Here is a 17,764-nt window from a genome sequence, read left to right as displayed (position 1 = left end):
TGAATGTTGCCAGGAAAAATGCAGGGATTAAAATAGATCTAAAAATGAGGGGAAGGAGGAGGAAGAAGAAGATGCTACACTGGATATGCAAATGAAACCAGCTGATGTTTTACCAAAACAAAAGAGTGACTGGGATAACTTTGTTACACTGGATTTTCAAAATCTGCTAAAGTTGTGAAAAATTTTGTAAGAGGGGATGAAGAAAAAAATGAGAACAAATCATGTTTCAGGACTTTGAGGGGATTAAGGTTCAACATATTTTTAGGTTAAAAATGAGAGAGAAGGAATATAAAAAGAACAGGATTGTTAAAATTAAAAGGAAGAAATATAAAGTTGGTTTATTTGATCAATTGTTATATCTGGTAATTCTTAATGGACTTTTGCTGACCAGAAGAGAACAATAAGGCTTTAAAGATTTGCTTATAGATTTGAGACATGGGAAGAAGAGGTCATTTTTCGTATTTTAAGAGAAAGTGATGTTACTAACATTATTTATACCGGTTATGAAGGGGGAAGTCTTTTCTTTTCTGCACTATTTTTCTTTGTATTCTTTTTTTTACTTTGTATTAGTTCTTATATTTGTAATTGCAATGCTCAACAACATTTCTCCCCCCCTCTCTCTCCCTCTGCATACATATACATATACACACACAAAAACCTGCAAAGACTAGTTCAACAATCTCCAGAAGTCAAGGCAGTCTTGGAGACGCACATATACATACATATCAACAAAGCTACTTGAGTAGAATTCCTAGACATGATAGGAGACTGACAGATCTCATATCTGTTTTTCTGCCAGGATTAGGCAAGTAGACCAGAATTTCAAGTTGGGTAAGTTCTCACACTGTAACATTCATAAGCATCACTACAGTTTTAAACAGAAAAAGGAACAGGAAGAATTTTTAGAGGTAGAATAGTAGCATGGATTGCTAGCTACTTTTATAGGACAGGGTAAATGCTGGTTATTCTGTCTGCTAACTCTTTATCAGATTCCCACAGACAACCACCCCTTCACTTTATCAGACATTGCACAGTGCTAAATACTATCCCTGAGTCCCTTTAATCTTTTCTGACATTCTGGAAAATGTTGTAGTTGAACTTTTTTTCTGGTTGGTTATTACCCTCCACTCATTAAGGACTGTAAAGTTTGTTTTGTTAATGTCAACTCAGTACATATTCAAAATGCCAAATTCTTGAGGATTAAATTGCAAGGGATATCCTACTTTTAGAACATACATTGTACTTTTTTTCCTAATATATCTCACATTAAGCAGTGCACAACTGTTTCCTCAAGAAATTGTCATTCCCAAAGCACCATCTTCTGCCTCTCTCCTAGTTTCTTTCAAGCAAATGGCAATTTCAGTATATGTACTAATAACCCAGGATGATTGGAATTTTTTTTAATCTATTCTAAATATGGAATCAGGTGATCTTGAAGAGAGCAATCTCCCACATTCTCTTTAAATAGCTTCTCTGTTTATAACTCATGCAGCAGACAAGTCGAAGATTGGGGGATGTGCCCCAGAATACAGTCTGGGAAATGAACCTAGAAGAAAATTAGCTCACCACAGATTTTGCAGAAGAATTAAAATAATACCATCCGCATCATGGGTAGATGTGATTTTTTTTTAAAAGAGGTGGTTACAAACTGCTGACATATTACTTCACATACTCTAAATTTCATTAGTGATATTATTCACATCTGTGGACTTTATACGGGCAATTCTTAACTTACCACTGTTGCTTAACAACCATTTGAAGTTATGACAAACTCATTAAAATTTATTTACAACTTACTCTCACAGTTATGATTGCTACACCACTCCTGGGATCACATGATTGCATTTCAAATGCTTGTAGCAACCAGCTCGTATTTACAACTGGTCGCAATCTCCTGCAGCCTGTGGCACACAGAGGCCGAAAGGTGCTTTCACACATGCTCAGAATCCTCATATGGAATTTCTGTGCCACTCCCATCATGACAATGGGTGACAGTTGTAGACCGACTGTACTTGGAGCAGGGTGTCTATGTATGTGTGTGTGAGACATGTGCCTCATAATATAACTGTGCAAATGATTTGTTTACACAATGATATTAACATTTGAGACATATCTCTTAAGAGTTGCCTTATTGGTGAGACTGGCAGCATATGCATTTAATATAAATAAATGAATAATAAATAAAATAAATAAATAAGTAAATATTTATAAGTTAATGAGTAAATTGTACAGATAGTCCTCAACTTACAACAGTTCATTTAGTGACTGTTCGAAGTTACAACGGCACTGAGAATAGTGACTTATGAACCTTTTTTACACTTAACGGCAATTGCTGCATTCCCCCTGGTCACATGATCAAAATTTGGATGTTTGGCAAATGACTCAAATTTATGACAGTTGCAGGGTCATGTGATCACCTTCTGCAACTTTGTGACAAGCAAAGTCAACGGGGAAGCCAGATTCACTTAACAACTGTGTTGTTAACAGCTGCAGTAATTCACTTAACAACTGTGGCAAGAAAGGTGTAAAAAGTCACTTAGCAAGTGCCTTGCTTAACAACAGAAATTTTGTGCTCAATTGTGATCGTAAGTCGAGGACTAACTGTATTGAATGCTGAAGTTCTAGCGATCCATGGAGTCTCCACTCTTATATTAAAACATTGCAGAACTGGGTGGTGGATAGTAAATTTAAACGCAAAATTAGGGGCTTGGCTCGATGGGTTGCAGATGGGAACACTCCAGTATTTCTGAAAGGGCTATTGATAATCCCATGTGGTCTTCTTTCTCACAACAGAGTCTGAAACCCTATCATGTCACACCCACAATACCTTCCTCCCTTGAGACGGGTAGCAATATGCGGGGGAACTCATGGGAATGAAATGTCAGGTGTTTACCTAGTCAAGCACTGGCTACAGGATCCATCCGATTTGCAGCGCAGCACCTTTCAGGTTACACCTCTTGTGGGCAACCCGCGTGCAGTCGAGCGGTGCGTGCGCTACATTGGGAGGGATCTCAATCGTACGTTCGCTGCAGCTTTTCTAAAGTAAGTATTACGCTTTGCTCCAATCTCTAGAGCAGGGGTCTTCAAACTTGGCCCTTTTATGACTTGTGGACTTCAACTCCCAGAATTCCTCAGCCAGGCATGCTGGCTGAGGAATTCTGGGAGTTGAAGTCCACAAGTCATAAAAGGGCCAAGTTTGAAGACCCCTGCTCTAGAAGTTTGTAGGGAACACAAAGACCATTCTTCTCAGTACTATTGGGGAGGGTAACACACTGAAGCTCACATTTTTTGTGTCAGGTTTGAAGATGCTTAGGTGTCTAAGCCCTCACTTAAAGTTTGTTGCCATAAGACTTTAAACTTACTTTCCTCAGTCTGTGGCTCTTCAAAACTGCTAGCATATCTCCATCTTGAATCAATTCCAGCCCAAGTGGCTTTAACCATGCTGGCTAGAACAGTAGAAGATGAATCCCAATATATCCGCATAATACCAGATTAGAAGAGGCATCTTCTCCCGATCAGATCTAACAGACTACCATTATTTTGAGCATCTCTTTCTCAGTACCAAGGCTTCAGATTCAGACCTTTATGAGATTCAACGTGCTCAGGAAATCAACCAGATCTTCGGACCCAAGGGCTCATCTCAAGCCTATGACTTTATGTTAGATCTACACAACACTACAGCCAACATGGGTTCCTGCCTCTTACTGAAGTCTGAATTTAGCCTGTTATCCATACATATGTGTAACTACATCCAGGTGAGGTCATGTTTCTGAAATTTCCCAAGAATCTATTTTTTTCCTGTTTTCAAGAAAAGAAAACTGGGATTTCTTTTTTAAAAAAAGCTATCTTCTTTTTTCCTGCCTTTGCAGAAACACTGCAGAGTGAGACACTGTCCCATCTTACTCTGTCAAATATCTGGAGAGGACACTACTTTCATGACGTCAGTGGCTAAACATGGACTAGGTAAGGAGTAGTTCTCAGCCTGGTGATCCTTCCTAGAATACAGAATGACTGGAAAAGATGCATACAGCTCATGAATTTCAGTTGCAACATTCCCAAAGATCCTACTATCTCCTTAGAGGGTGCAATGTAATCTTCTGATGCAGCAGATGTCTCAAACCAACTCTGGCTTAACCACATGGGGTCTTTTCTGATATGGTCTTCTTGACCCCATTTCTATTTTGACATCTTTGTAGCAATAATAAAGTGACAGTATCAAAGGGCTGCTTTCTATAGTGAGAGATTTAAAAATATTCTATTAAAATTATCCAATTGGTTGCTTTTTGTTGAAAGAGACTGAGATAGCTCAAATAAATTAAGCAAGATAAGTTTGGAATGATGTTTTATAAATACATAACTAAAAACTAGTGAAGATGAAAATTCATATCTCTCCCACCTGTTTTCCAAACTCTTACTTTACTCAAATCTTGTTTTTCTCTGGCAACTTTTCTTCTAGCATAACTTATTTGGGTTTCTCTTGAATGCATATTAAGTCAGCTGTTAATAAGATAGGCAGCTTTGCCCCATTCTTTACCCATACAGTATAACTATATTATGAAACAGGCTGAGAGACAATGGCCATTCCTACATTAGTAAATGTCTATGGAGATTCTCAATCATCCAGATCACAATTGTCCCAAGGAGATTTTTTTTCCCAAAAGGCAACTGGACTTTCTTGAAAAAGTCCAGTTGCCTTTTGGAAAAATCACATTTAGGCCCTACATTAGTAGTTTGTAGTATTTTCAAAAGTCTCATAGGTATTCCCCAAGCAAAAAGTGGGAGATATTCCAGTCCTTGCTTTGCCACTTGTGATCAGTGTAGTAGAGGGAGGAAAGGTGTATGTAAGGTAAACAAAGACATTCCAACATAATTTCTAATGATGTGTTCTACCACCACCACCTTTTTCTTCTTATAATCCCCTCCAGCATTAGAGTTGGGCCCACAACCCCAGGGAGTGGCACGAGCTGACCAACTTGCTAAGATGAGATCGATTGTGGTCTGTGCTTTGGACTTCATTGAGCTTTTTAACAAAGGTGACCTATTTTGATTCTTGAACTGAGAAGCTCCATAAACGTGAGTGAGAAATATTACGTCTTCATGAGACCCATTTTGGAGATTGTCAGAGTGTCACAGTTTTACTGATAAAATGATGAAAGCTATGGCAACAAGCTCTCCCTTTGTCAAAATAAGAGTGAAAGAAAAACTAATGCAGAGCTACCAACCAACCGTCATGCATTTTTCCGTAATACGACTGGAAATATAATCCTGTTTCCCTCGTGTGTCACACTCTAGTGATCTGTCATGAGATTTACGCTGATCAGGCTCTGTGCCTAGCATGAATTTTAAAATAAAGCCTAGACCTAACAGTATATTCAGATGCAGAAGCTGACAAACATCTGAACTTTTGATCATCAATTGCCCAGAGTGGTGGGGAAGGAGTTTGTCCATCCTTCTGCCTCATAAGACTCATGATTGTGAAGACTGAGAATAAACTTTCTGCGATTTGTCTGCTTCTTTTTGTTAGGCACCTTGTTCCCAGCTTTTGAAATTGAGGCATACAGACCGGTTGAACAGAAGGACTTCCCCCGTTATCCCAATGGGGAGATTTCTGCTGTAATACATCCAAATCTACAGGTGAGTATGAGGAAAAGAAGAAAAGAAGAGAGGGCGCATGTTTGTATATGTGTATGTGTGAGAGTGAGTGCATGTGAGTACTCGTGTGCGTGTGCTGTTTGTAGCTTTCTGGCTGCTCTTTGCAACATAATAGAACATTGACTGCCTAAAACTTTGGACATCTGTACATGAGTATCTTGCACCAGTATGATCCCCCTTTGGGCATGTGCAATCACACCCTATCAGGTAGCTTTGACAGCTGTCTTTTTTTTCCCCTGGGCACCTCTGCATTTTATTTGAAATTAGAGCAATTTGACATTTTTCCCACTTTGCAACACTGCATTATTGTGGCTGGTCTATTTGAGAAGGGATTTTTTTTTGTCTATCCCTCCCTCTAGATTCTTTCTCTTTTCTGGATACATTCCTTACATCTTCAGAAGCTTTTTAATGCAATAAAAATGAGATTTTTTTTTTCTTTCAATAGCAATAAAATCCACTACAGAACAGAAATCAAAACCTCCACAGCTAGGTGTAAAATTGAGAGCCATAGCGGCAGGGATCCACCAGCAAATGCCTGTGTTTTCTTTGTATGGGCTTGTGGGGACATTTATAAAATCAGAATACCGAGGAGTAGGCAGGGCAGAAATGGGAAAACACTCTTCTCAGCAGCTCTCCTTGGGTAGTGAGAGAGTACTTTTTTGCTTTTCAGGGCCAGGAGAAATGAGAAGGATTGCTGTTCAGCTTCAATAATTGCCTTGTGAGGGATTGGGGAGTGGAAACATTGTGCTAGGGAACTGGAGTTTAATAAGCATGCGAAACCGTGAACTTTGCTAAGTGTGCCATAACATTGCAAGACCGAGGGAAATTTCTCTTTGTCAGAATGTCCTTTTCCCGACCTTGGGTTCTCTGATCATCAAGTTGTCTACTTGAGTGGGATAGAGAGTGTAGGATAATAACACATCAGACTCCAAGGAAGTCTGCAATTAATCATCCAACAGTGACAATGCTCATTACAACAGTTTCATCTCTTGCAAGGGCTGTTTCCAGCTCATCAGAGGCTACTACACAAGGGGAATAGAAAGGCTTGCTTTGTGAAAACCTTCCGGCTATTTTGTTCTTGGTATCAAATCAAATAATCTCCCTTAGGATAAAGATTTCCAGCCCCTGAAGCCTGGGGACCCAGTTTTCCAGAATTTGGATGGGGAGGATATTCTGCATGATGGTGATGACACCTTCTTCCCAGTCTTCATCAATGAAGCAGCCTACTATGAGAAGAAAATAGCCTTTTGGAAGACAAAAAAGGAAACATTTACACAACCGGCACTGCAGAAGACATTTTAAATACGATGAGTTGGTGAATAATCAAAGGCAGTTGAAACCTCTGTGTTGTACACATTCTAACAATCAGTGATGCTGGAGAAAAATTATGTGGTCACTAAGAATCGACACCAAATTGACGATACATAATGAAAGAAATTATGCATGGCTTAGTCCATGTAACAAACAAATGATGATAATCACTCCTTAGTTTATTGCTTGATGCAATAATTATCTCCCAATGATGTGCCCTTGTGATGGAATGTAGTGAGGAGTCCCAAGAGGGAGGAGTGCATTTTGGAGGAATAAGAGACAATTCAGTCCAGATATTTTGTGTGAGAAAAAGAGGGTGAAGACAGCCCCTCCCTAATAGTTCTCTGAGTATATGGCAGATGCAAATAGTAGTGTGCTTAGTCTGGTAATATTCTGCGGATAGGTGTGGAAACAATAAAGAACTCAGCTTGGAGGAATCACTATGTGTCATTCTTGGTTTTGGGGCCTGACAGTCCTTGAGGTTTTATTTGATTCTTTTGTGCAAGATTGGTGCTTACTCCACCTCATTTCTAGGATAATCTTTTGATGCACGTGCAGCAAACTTGATAAATTGGATAAGCCAGTGTACTCTGGCAAAAATATTGTCTCTCAGATCTAAATCATCTAGGCCAGGGATCCCAAACTCTTCAGTTGCATAACCTCTTCATGCCATTTCAGTTTGTTCATTGACCCCCAAATATTTATTATATGAAACTAATAAATATTATTTTAGTAATAGTACTATGAAAAATAATCATAACAATAATAGATAAATGACACAAATAACCACACACAGCTGATAAAGACAATTCAAGGCCGTTCTTGTAGGTGGCTGATGATTGAACCCTGGATAACGCTGTCTTGCCATTAGCCTTCAGGATTAGGGATTGGTGTGGAGCTCTGTAGAGATTCCCCAAAGATTAATCAACTTTCTGTCATTCACTGACCATATTGGAATGCATTAGTGATCTTGAGGAAAGAGAAGGAGAAATGCTGCCTAGAAAAGAAACAGGTAAGAGGGGCAAGGAGCCAGCAATCACTTAATGGTCACAAAATGAAACCGAGAAAGGATCTGTCTTATTGGATCAGGCAGTTAAAAGTGATGGGTGGGAAATTTGTACTTTCAGACTTGCAAGATTCTGTTAATGCAGCCTTACAATAAAGTACAATTAATCTAGTCCTGTTTCACCCATGGTCAAGTCTTATTCTGCTCCAATAATGAGCCTGACGTGTGGATCTGTCCTTGTAGTTTCAATGTGGAACGTTAAGTAAAGTGAATGGTGGAACCCCGTGGCTTGGTTTCCCTTCCTGCTTAGACCCTGCTGGTGGGGAAAAACCAAGTATCAATCTCATTCCCTCCCTATCATGATGTGGTGGGGAGATTGAGCAAGCATAGATGGGTGCTTTGAATAACAGGTTTGGCTACCTCTCAATAGTCGAACTAAGGTCTCCCAAACACAGAGACACTACATCTACTGCCTGAGCTTTTTTCTGAATGTGGGTTTAACTATTTATTTATTTTTTTAGAAAAAATGCTCTCAAAAAAAAAGATGCTAAGAAATCACAGGCAAGGAGGAGGCATGCAAGGTGAAATGGGAGGTACCTGTGGAAACTGCTTTTCTGGAGTTGTATTTGATGCTTTAATCTGTTCCTGTCTGTTGCATGACAGAGAGAACAGAGAAACAGGACATTTTTCCTGCATGAAACAATGTTTGTGGTTAGTCTTCTACCCATAGCCAAGCTACACATTCCATTTGTTTTGGCCAAGTTTTCTTTGACTGCTAGATTGATTAGATGATAAGGGATGCTATTTGTTTTGGGGAAATTGTTTCCTGAGGCAAAGGAGCAAAGAAACCAAGAAATCTAGACCAAGAAATCTAGTTTGGAATGCTGTGCCCAGTCCTGAGGAGAACTGACTCAATGTATCTTAGTTATTGCTAGATTTGAATACTACATTTAGCATGAAATATCACTGGAAGGGTTTTCAAAAGCTTCAGCTGGTACAAAGAAGTTATGGGTGTTTACCTGTGGGATCCTATTACTTCTATCCTGCCATACGCCTTTTAGTTATTAAATATTTACGGGTGTAATTACAATTGTTGATGATTACCTATAATGTCATAGCTCTGGGGTGTCAAACTCAATTTTACTGAGGGCCGCATTAGCATTGCGGTTACCCTCGGGGGCCCGGGTGGGTATGGCCTACTGGGTGGGCGTGGCCAGCTCTACATCATTCGCGTCAAGGGTGCCTGTGGGGGCCTGGGCAGGAGTGGGACAGATCTGAGGGTCTCTGGCAGAAGGGGGTGGGACCAGGGCAGGTGCCAAGGCATGGTCCACTGGAGGAGCCTCACTGTTCCTCTCAGGCCATGCGGGGGGGGCTGGATGGTGGCGCGGGCTGCCCGGAGCCCTGGACAGCAGAGGTCAAACACCAGCCTTGCCCTCAAGCACCCATGGCACCAAGCCCAGCCCCACTTCCCCAAGGAGGCACCTAGCTGCACTTACCTCCTCCTCAAGGCTGCTGCTACTGTGCTTGCTCTCCTTACCCAGGTTGCTCATGATGGGTACGAGGGCAAAGTCAGAGGGAGGCCCATTCCCTCTCCATGGGAGGAGACCCGGCTTTGTATCCAAAGTTTCCTTAGCAATAGGATGGGAGACCCCCAGGATAGGCCAGGAGGAGGGGGCAAGGGGATGGTGAAAGGGCAGCAGGGCAGGACTAAGGCAGGACTTCCCTCAGACCCTCCCTCTCCTTCTTTCCTTCCTTCCTTCCTAAGTACAGAGCGGTGGGAAAATATTTGAGATGAGGGAGGGAGAAAAACAGGCAAGAAATGCAGCTGGGGAAGTGTCATCCTTCGTGAGGAATGAAGAAATGCACCATCGCCTAGAAGTGGCCAGCACATGGCCCTCACCTACTTCACATATCTGGCTTGGTGGGCTCTGGGGGAGGGGATGCCATGAGCAGCGTGAGAGTCAACGTTACCTGCACAATGCCGCCCAGCCCCCAGCCTGCTCAGTTGAGAGGTTGAGCCGGGCTGTGCAAAGATCGCCAGCCTTGCACCTTGCTGCCTGCTGAAACTGGGCAGGCTGGGGGCTAGGCAGCATTGCACTTCTCATCAGATTCGCGCCACCCAGCTCAGTCTCTTGGCACTGTGAGGAGAGCACCCAGCTTCCTGCCGAAACCCCTCTCCCAGAGCCCATCAAGCCGGATATGTGAAGTAGACGAGGGCCACTTGCTGGCCACTTTCAGGCGATGGTGCATTTCTTCTTTCCTCACAAAGGGTGACACCTCCCCAGCATGCATCCAGGGGGCGGGGCCGACGCGGCAGGGGCTGGTTCCTTGCTATTTCCAGACAGCCTTGTGGAGCTAAGACTGAATGCATTTCAGCATAGATGGCCACCACAAAATTGTACATTGGCTCCCGGCTGGCCTGGGCCAGGGCCAAGGCAGTGGGGGCCGTTCCCTCACTGTTTCCAGGATGGCTTTGCGGGCCACATGAAACCACTTCGCGGGCCACATCTGGCCCCCAGGCCTTGTATTTGACATATCTGTCCTAGCTAAATCAAAGATCCCAAATAGAAGCTCTTGTCACACTAGTCTGCCTACCCATTAAAATCAAGCTGAGCTGGCTTTTTATGTTCCTGTCCATGGTGCAGGATCAATTGGTTAGACAAAGAACATTCTTTGTAGACACACCACTGTTTTGGAAAGTGAAATTCTGAAGACCTCATCCTCAATTTCTTTTTGTAAATTTGAGAATATTTTTTAACGTATGAAGCAGGCTTTCAATTTGTCAGGCTGAAGTGATTTTAACTAAGACTTTGTTCTGTCTGCCATATGTGTCATACTATTACATTTTGATTTCATCTGTGATCTAATATTGTGAATTTTAATTATCACCAGCTATCTAGATTTAACACATGAACTTCAGAAAAACAAAATACAAATATTTCAATTATGCTTTATACCATATCAATATGTAACACTGCAGTTGTTCAGTAACACAGCCAGAGTCTGACTCTGCTTTTGCATATACATAAACATACATATATCTAATATTTATGCAATTGTCAAAAGAAAATAAATATATTTATGGCTGCATATAGTGATCTTTAACTTTTTTCCAAATTTCAAATTGACACTGAATTCATGGGAAGCATTTCAGGGATTGCTCTTTGGAATTATGATAGCTTTGTTTACAAATCCAAAGCTGATATTATTTTTGTTTAACCAGTGTACCGAAATAGGACACATATCCTTACAGTTTCCAGTGAAGAATCTTCATGAATGAGATCCAGGAATCTCTTTGCCTTTATTTTAAAATATCTGGGAAGAGGCTTGTCATTCATTTATTCATTTTGCTCTGAGGGGATTAAAAAAAAAATTACCATTCAGCTCAACAGAATATCTTTGGATGAATGAACTATTAACTTCAAACAGTTTATTTTAAGTCTCCAGGAATTTTGAGCTGATGGGGGGGGGGGAAATGTCAGAGGAAATCAAAGTACACCTGGGTATGGCTCCAATACCTGGACAGAATTTGTCAGGCCTAGCCACACTGGTATGGGCCCTGAAGTGCTTTCTGTTCCTAACAAACAAAGATGGTGCCAGGTGAGTTCTCTAGGCTCAGGCCAGCCATTTTGCCTCAAAACTCAAAATCTTCCTGCACACACAGTGAGCACCTGCTCCCTGAGGTACTTTGCAGCTTTGGATCCAGACTTGGGGAAAGAGAATTTCACCTCCTATTGTGATGTTCCTATCTCCAGCAAGTGAAAAAAAACTAGTAGCAGAAACCAATTCCTTCCCATTACTGAGCAAGGTAATTCTGGAAATAAAGACATCCCCATTCCTTCTCCTCTGGTTCTTGTTACATGGATGACAGCATCATCACAAACTCTGAAAGAGACAGGAAAAGTCAGATCAATCATATTTCTGAGGGGTTCTCATCTTCTTAATCAATGTCTCCCTCTCAGAGGGAGACATAAACATACATAGCTTTCTGGTAAGAATGAGGCAAGGGACAAAGTTCAAAAGGGTGAATGGGCCTTAGGAAGAGAGTGTTATAAACCATCATAGTTGCATCCTAGTCCTTGGGAAAATCACAACAGGCATTACATCATATCAGTGTGATAACTCCCTCATGTATGGAATGGACTATATTGTGGAAGTGTTAATCTAGTTTCCGGATAAAATTCCCTCCTCCCTACCAAAATTCATCTTGCCCTGACTGTATTTATGATAAGTCCTTAAAACACCTGCATGTTTTAGTGATAACAATATGTTTCAGAGTTGCAGTTCTAGTTTATGTTCCATGGAAAAGGTGCTGCTACTTATATACAAACAATGATCAAAGAAGGTAGTCAACCTTATCCAACCATGAATTTTGAAATTGACCCATATTCTCTGATAACTAGTAGTTACAAAGTTGACTACAGACCATACAAAGCTTCAGGGGGAAACAATTTCTGCTTCCTTTAAAGAAGTAATGAGTAGCAAAGAATCCTGTTTTCTTAATCTACATTAAATGCATTGAAATGAAAGAGTTCTGGTTCAAACTTGTGCATGTTTTCATAGATAAATTTGAAAACATGATTACTGTATGGCTCCTACTGGAACTTACAACTGCAGTGCTATCCATTTCTGGAAACCTGCAGCTTTTCTAGATTATTTCTTCTATTGGTAGGCATTCTTAAACAAGCCAGCCAATGCTGTCCTGCACTATTTGTGATGCACCTATTCGGTATTTTAAAAAAACCAAATCCCTCTGACATAGTGTTTCATTTCTAGAAAACAGATCCTGCCTTTCAGAATGCAGTATTTAAGGGGAAAGAAGTTAACAAAACATGTGCTGACTTTTCTCACCATCAAAGTCCACTTTTCCATCTCCATTGAGATCTACATCTTGCAGGATCTCGTCCAACTCCTGGGCATTGAGTTGCTCACCTAAGAGGGCAGTCACAGCCTGGCGCAGTTCAAAACTGCTGATAGTTCCATCTCCATCTGTATCAAACTTGAGAAAGAAGGAATTGCCTGAGAACAGGACTTCCGGTCCTGCGTGGTAGCGACTGGTCGTAGGCTTGCAGACCGCCACACCCCCGTGGCCAATTTTCGTCCTGCCTGGAGATCCTAATGCAGTGATGGCGAACCTTTTAGAGACCGAGTGCCCAAAAACTGGCCCCACCCCTGCTCCACCCCCTTCCCCACCCCGGCTCTGCCCCCCATCCCCTGCCCCGCCTGCTCACAGGACCACTCACCACCTCCAGGGCCCGCCGCAGATCGCCCAGGCAGCCCAGCAGCGCTATGGTGGCCACACTCTCTGCCCGCACCCTGCAGCATCAACTGCATGATGGGGTGTGAGGGCAGAGTCTTGTCTACACTGCCTGGCTGCCATGTCCTTGGCTGCGCTGCTCCGTGTGGGACACGCTCGAGAGCGACTCTCCTTTAGGCGGCTGCTGGAGAGGAGAGGGTCATGATGGGAGGCAAGGCTGGGGCAATGGCACATGTGCCCACAGAGAGGGCTCCAAGTGCCACCTCTGGCACCCATGCCATAGGTTCGCCACCACTGCCCTAATGGGTCCAAGCCGCCCCAGAGAGGTGGCGAAGAAAGAAGGGTGCCCTGGCGACTCTGGAATGATGGTGGTCGTTCCATTCATCTTGGGGAAAGCCTTATAACCCAATAGGAGAAAGGCTGTATTACATCGATCAGCCCAAGCTACTTGCAACTGGAGTCCAAAAGAACTAACCAACACTACAGTAAACAGCGTGCTTGAAACTGGGTGAGGAATCTGATTTTCCCTTTTCTATTCTACACTTAATTTCCTGGAAAAGATCCCCAAGAAACAAAATACCTCCAAAAGTGAAGGAGGGGGACCTCCACCCCATCCTTATACTAATGGAAGCAGTGAATTAAAATTTCTATGGAGGATCAAAATATATGGTAGTGAAATAAATTTATAAACTTGAAAGCTAAAATTTAACTTTGGGCAAGTTTGAAATTGTTGAATGGTTAAGACTCTCATTTTAAAAACCATTGTTCATATTGAAAACTAAATAGATGCTGACACCTAATGGTGGATGAAGATTATGACAGCTATGATTTCCATAGAGAACTTGCCAAAACCTGGGAAAAGCTAATCTGTGTTTGTGAGCTTCAAAACTTTAATAATAAAGAACAGCTGTGACAAAAAAAAGACAACAATCTGGGCTGCAGATAAAGAGAGAATTATAAACTTTAGAAAAAAATCTTTTTTGAACTCTTTGGATGATAAATATCTATTTAACTGGGACTCTAAAGCTATTTGCAGATAAGAAGGAAAACTCCAACTTTTGGTCATCATGGATCAGAGACATGTAGACAGAACACACCAAGGAAACATAAATAGGAGGAGATATATAGTATACTGCAATTAATTCAAATAACACTGAGTTCAAATTACAAAGAAATCGAAAATAACTTTGAAAATACAAATCAATCTATCTCTAAGTTAACTTTACAACAAAAAAAAACTTTCAGGAAACAACAGAGAAGGAGCAGACAAAACAAATAAATGGACATAAAATTGAAAATAGAGACTCAAAAACAGAACTTAACAAAGCAAGAAAACATGATTTAATCCTAGTGGGGAAAAATTTACAAGAAATGGAAAAAACAGCTCATTTCTTAAGACTACAAAATAAATCTGAGAACAAAAAACAGATTGGATAAAATGGAATGTAGAGATGTTGAAAACTTCAGAGAGAAAGGAAGTGATAAGAGAAGCAAAAAAGGAGAAAGAGAAAAACATTTTCAAGAAACATGGAAAGGCAAAAGCCTCACATAAAGACACTTTTTTTGGTTTTCCTCTTATACCTACAGCAACAGTCATGAATATATGGAAAAACTTTTTGATTCAGCAAAACACATTGATCAAGAAAGATACTGGTCAAAGGAAAAAGATCAAAGTGAAAATTAAGGAAATAGATGATGGGATCTACCAGAGAGAATATTTGGAAAAGAAACATTTGTTTGAATATGGTTAAAGAACTAGAAAAGATTCTGAATACTTATGTCATTCTAAGAGAGATTAATTCTTTAAATAATACTGTATGCTTCCCCCCCCTTTTTTATTTTATTTCTTGATATAAGTAATATAATACTGCTGAAATGGCCTAGATGAAGGAAATGTTTTAGATAATTAAATGTGTCTGAATTTAGAGAAATTATAATATATAAAAAAGAAAAAATGTTTTGAATAAGAGTTAAAGGATTAGATAACTAGGCACATTAAACGGAATATTTAAAGATTAAATATATTTTTAATCATGGTTAAAAAGAATAAGAAATTTTGGGAATGAATATATATTAGCTTAGGACAGGGGTAGGCAACCTTGGCTCTTTTATGACTCGTGGACTTCAACTCCCAGAATTCCTGAGCCAGCAGGAACTCGTGGGAGTTGAAGACCACGAGTCATAAAAGAGCCAAGGTTGCCTACCCGTGGCTTAGGAGGAATATATATTTTAAGTAGTATTTTACTTTATATGTTTCTTTACTCTTGCTCTCTTTTCCTTTTCTTTACTGTTTTTACCTATTCTTTAAGAAATGTAAAAGTGTTGAGATGGTTTATATGGGAAAAATGGATTTAAATCTTTAAATGTAATTAACTGTTGAGAAAATCTTAACCAGATTTTGAACTTTATGGGAGAAACAAATCTAAATAAGGACTGTAACAGGATATAAGATGAGGCAACCAGAATGATTAGATAGAAAAGAAATATTATATTGATGTGATCATTATTTCTAGGACTATTGGGAAAAAATCATATATGTAACTGTTATTTATCAAAATAATAAGAACTGTATTATTTCAAGGTTTGCAAAGAAGACATTTTGGGGAAAAGGGGAAATCAACTAAATGTACTATGTGGATTATGGATTATAGAAACCAATTGTTAATGATTTTTCTTTACCAATGTAAACCCAGCAAACATGCTGTTTACCAACTATTAAGTGATTTATGTTTTAAAAAATCAATAAAATATATGGGGGGGGAAAGGAATTGCCTGAGAACGGACTGTATTTACTTCCCACTCAAAATTCTGTTGCGGCACCTGCTCTTTGGAACAATATCTCCCTGGGAGGGTTTGGACTGCCTACTCATGTTCAGATGATATTTAAAAACTTGGCTCCTTCCCCAAGCTCTGGGATAGATTCTTCTCATACCCACTGGTGTGTAAGTTTGTCTTGGCTGTGGCATATTTTTCCCTATTATGTCCAAAGTAATATCATTCTATGTATTTCTTTTTCCTATTTTTAAACGTCATATTGGTTCAATTGTATGCTATCCAGAGTCTGTCCTCAGCAGGGCACCTTTATACTTCTAAGTTATAAATAAATCTTCCTTTCTTTTTTATTCTCCATCCAACCTTCCCATTCCTATATAAGAAATAACTACATCTCTACAGAAATAGAGCACAACAATGATGAAAACTGTCTTGAATGCATTTGGGTCAATATAAAAGGGGGGGGGAATGACATTGCCATAGGTATATACTATAGGCCACCCAACCAGACAGAGGAAATAGATGAACTTTTTGCTAGCCAGCTAACTAAGGTATGTAGGAAGCACACCACAATAGTAATGGAGGACTTTAATTATTCTGACATCAACTGGGAGACAAACAGATTCCTGACAAACCTAGCAGACAACTTTGTCTCCCAAAAAGTAGAGAAGGGAACTAGAGGATTAGCCATATTGGATCTAATTCTCACTAACAGAGATGAAATGATAGAAGGTGTTCAAGCCACAAGAACCTTGGGGGGAAGTGATCATGCAATATTGGAATTCAACATTATGGAAGCACAAGCAATAGAACACAGTCAAACTAGAGTCTTGGACTTTAAAAGAGCTAATTTCAACAAACTTAGAAAGGGCTTGGGAAGGATTCCATGAATAAGAATCCTCAAGGGGAAAACAACTCAAGAAGCTTGGGAAATTTTGAAAGGTGAGATAATAAAAGCCCAGTCTAGCACAATACCAACAAAGCAGAATATTAGCAAATAACCCGAGCCTGCAAAGATGAAGTGAGGAAAGCTAAGGCTCAAAATGAACTAAGGCTTGCGACCAAAGTCAAAAAGACTAAAAAAAAAAAAGCTTCTTTCAACATGTAAAAAACAAGAAAAAAGTTAAGGAAATGATTAGTCCATTAGTGGGGGAAAGTGGCAAGAAGGTGACAAGCAACAGGGAGAAAGCAGAACTATTTAACTCATTTTTTGCATCTGTCTTTACACAAAGGGAAAAAACAGCCCAACCTATCAAAAATAGTGCCATAAAAAACTGAATAGAAACACAAGTTAAGATAGGCAAGAAAATGGTGAGCACCTGTCCAGCTTAGATGAGTTCAAATCACCAGGACCAGATGGATTACACTCCAAGGTTCTCAAGGAACTGGCAGATGTGATCTCAGAACCACTGAACTATATTTTTCAAAGATCCTGGACCACTGGGGAACTACCAGAGGACTAGAAAAGAGCTGATGTAGTTCCCATCTTCAAAAAAGGGAAAAAATGGATCCAGGAAATTACAGACCTATCAGCCTGACTTCAATACCTGGGAAGATTCTGGGAAAGATAATCAGCGAACACCTACCGGCAAACAAGGTCATTACCAAAAGCCAACACGGGTTTGTCAAAAATAGATCATGCCAGACAAATCTTATTGCATTCTTTAACCAAGTGACAAAATTAGTGGATCAGAGGAATGCTGTGGATATAATTTACTGGGACTTCAGTAAGGCATTTGATAAAGTAGATCACAACCTACTACTTG

At 40.3% G+C, this 17,764-nt stretch overlaps 2 protein-coding genes across 2 annotated transcripts in view; one reads left to right on the top strand and one right to left on the bottom strand.

Moving 5' to 3' along the window:
- Positions 1 to 2,809: 2,809 nt before the first annotated feature.
- ACY3 (aminoacylase 3) lies at positions 2,810 to 6,954 on the top strand. The gene is made up of 6 exons (XM_029285434.1): positions 2,810 to 3,042; positions 3,560 to 3,755; positions 3,870 to 3,963; positions 4,926 to 5,033; positions 5,525 to 5,634; positions 6,760 to 6,954. The coding sequence occupies exons 1-6, from the start codon at positions 2,810 to 2,812 to the stop codon at positions 6,952 to 6,954; spliced, it is 936 nt and encodes a 311-aa protein (XP_029141267.1).
- Positions 6,955 to 11,825: 4,871 nt separating this feature from the next.
- Positions 11,826 to 17,764, bottom strand: part of LOC107293626 (calcium-binding protein 2-like) — a 17,356-nt gene continuing 11,417 nt past the window's right edge. Inside the window, exons 5-6 of the mRNA XM_015822782.1 lie at positions 12,821 to 12,968; positions 11,826 to 11,854 (exon numbers count right to left, since the gene is read on the bottom strand). Coding sequence (XP_015678268.1) covers positions 11,826 to 11,854; positions 12,821 to 12,968 — 177 coding nt within the window. The remainder of the gene's footprint in view (positions 11,855 to 12,820; positions 12,969 to 17,764) is intronic.

The sequence above is a fragment of the Protobothrops mucrosquamatus genome, unplaced genomic scaffold (genome assembly GCF_001527695.2).
Source record: "Protobothrops mucrosquamatus isolate PMUCROS unplaced genomic scaffold, P.Mucros_1.0 scaffold1676, whole genome shotgun sequence".
In the NCBI taxonomy this organism is placed as follows: Eukaryota; Metazoa; Chordata; class Lepidosauria; order Squamata; family Viperidae; genus Protobothrops; species Protobothrops mucrosquamatus.
The sequence above is the reverse complement of the archived record's forward strand: the minus strand, read 5'-3'. Positions and strand labels throughout refer to the sequence as shown.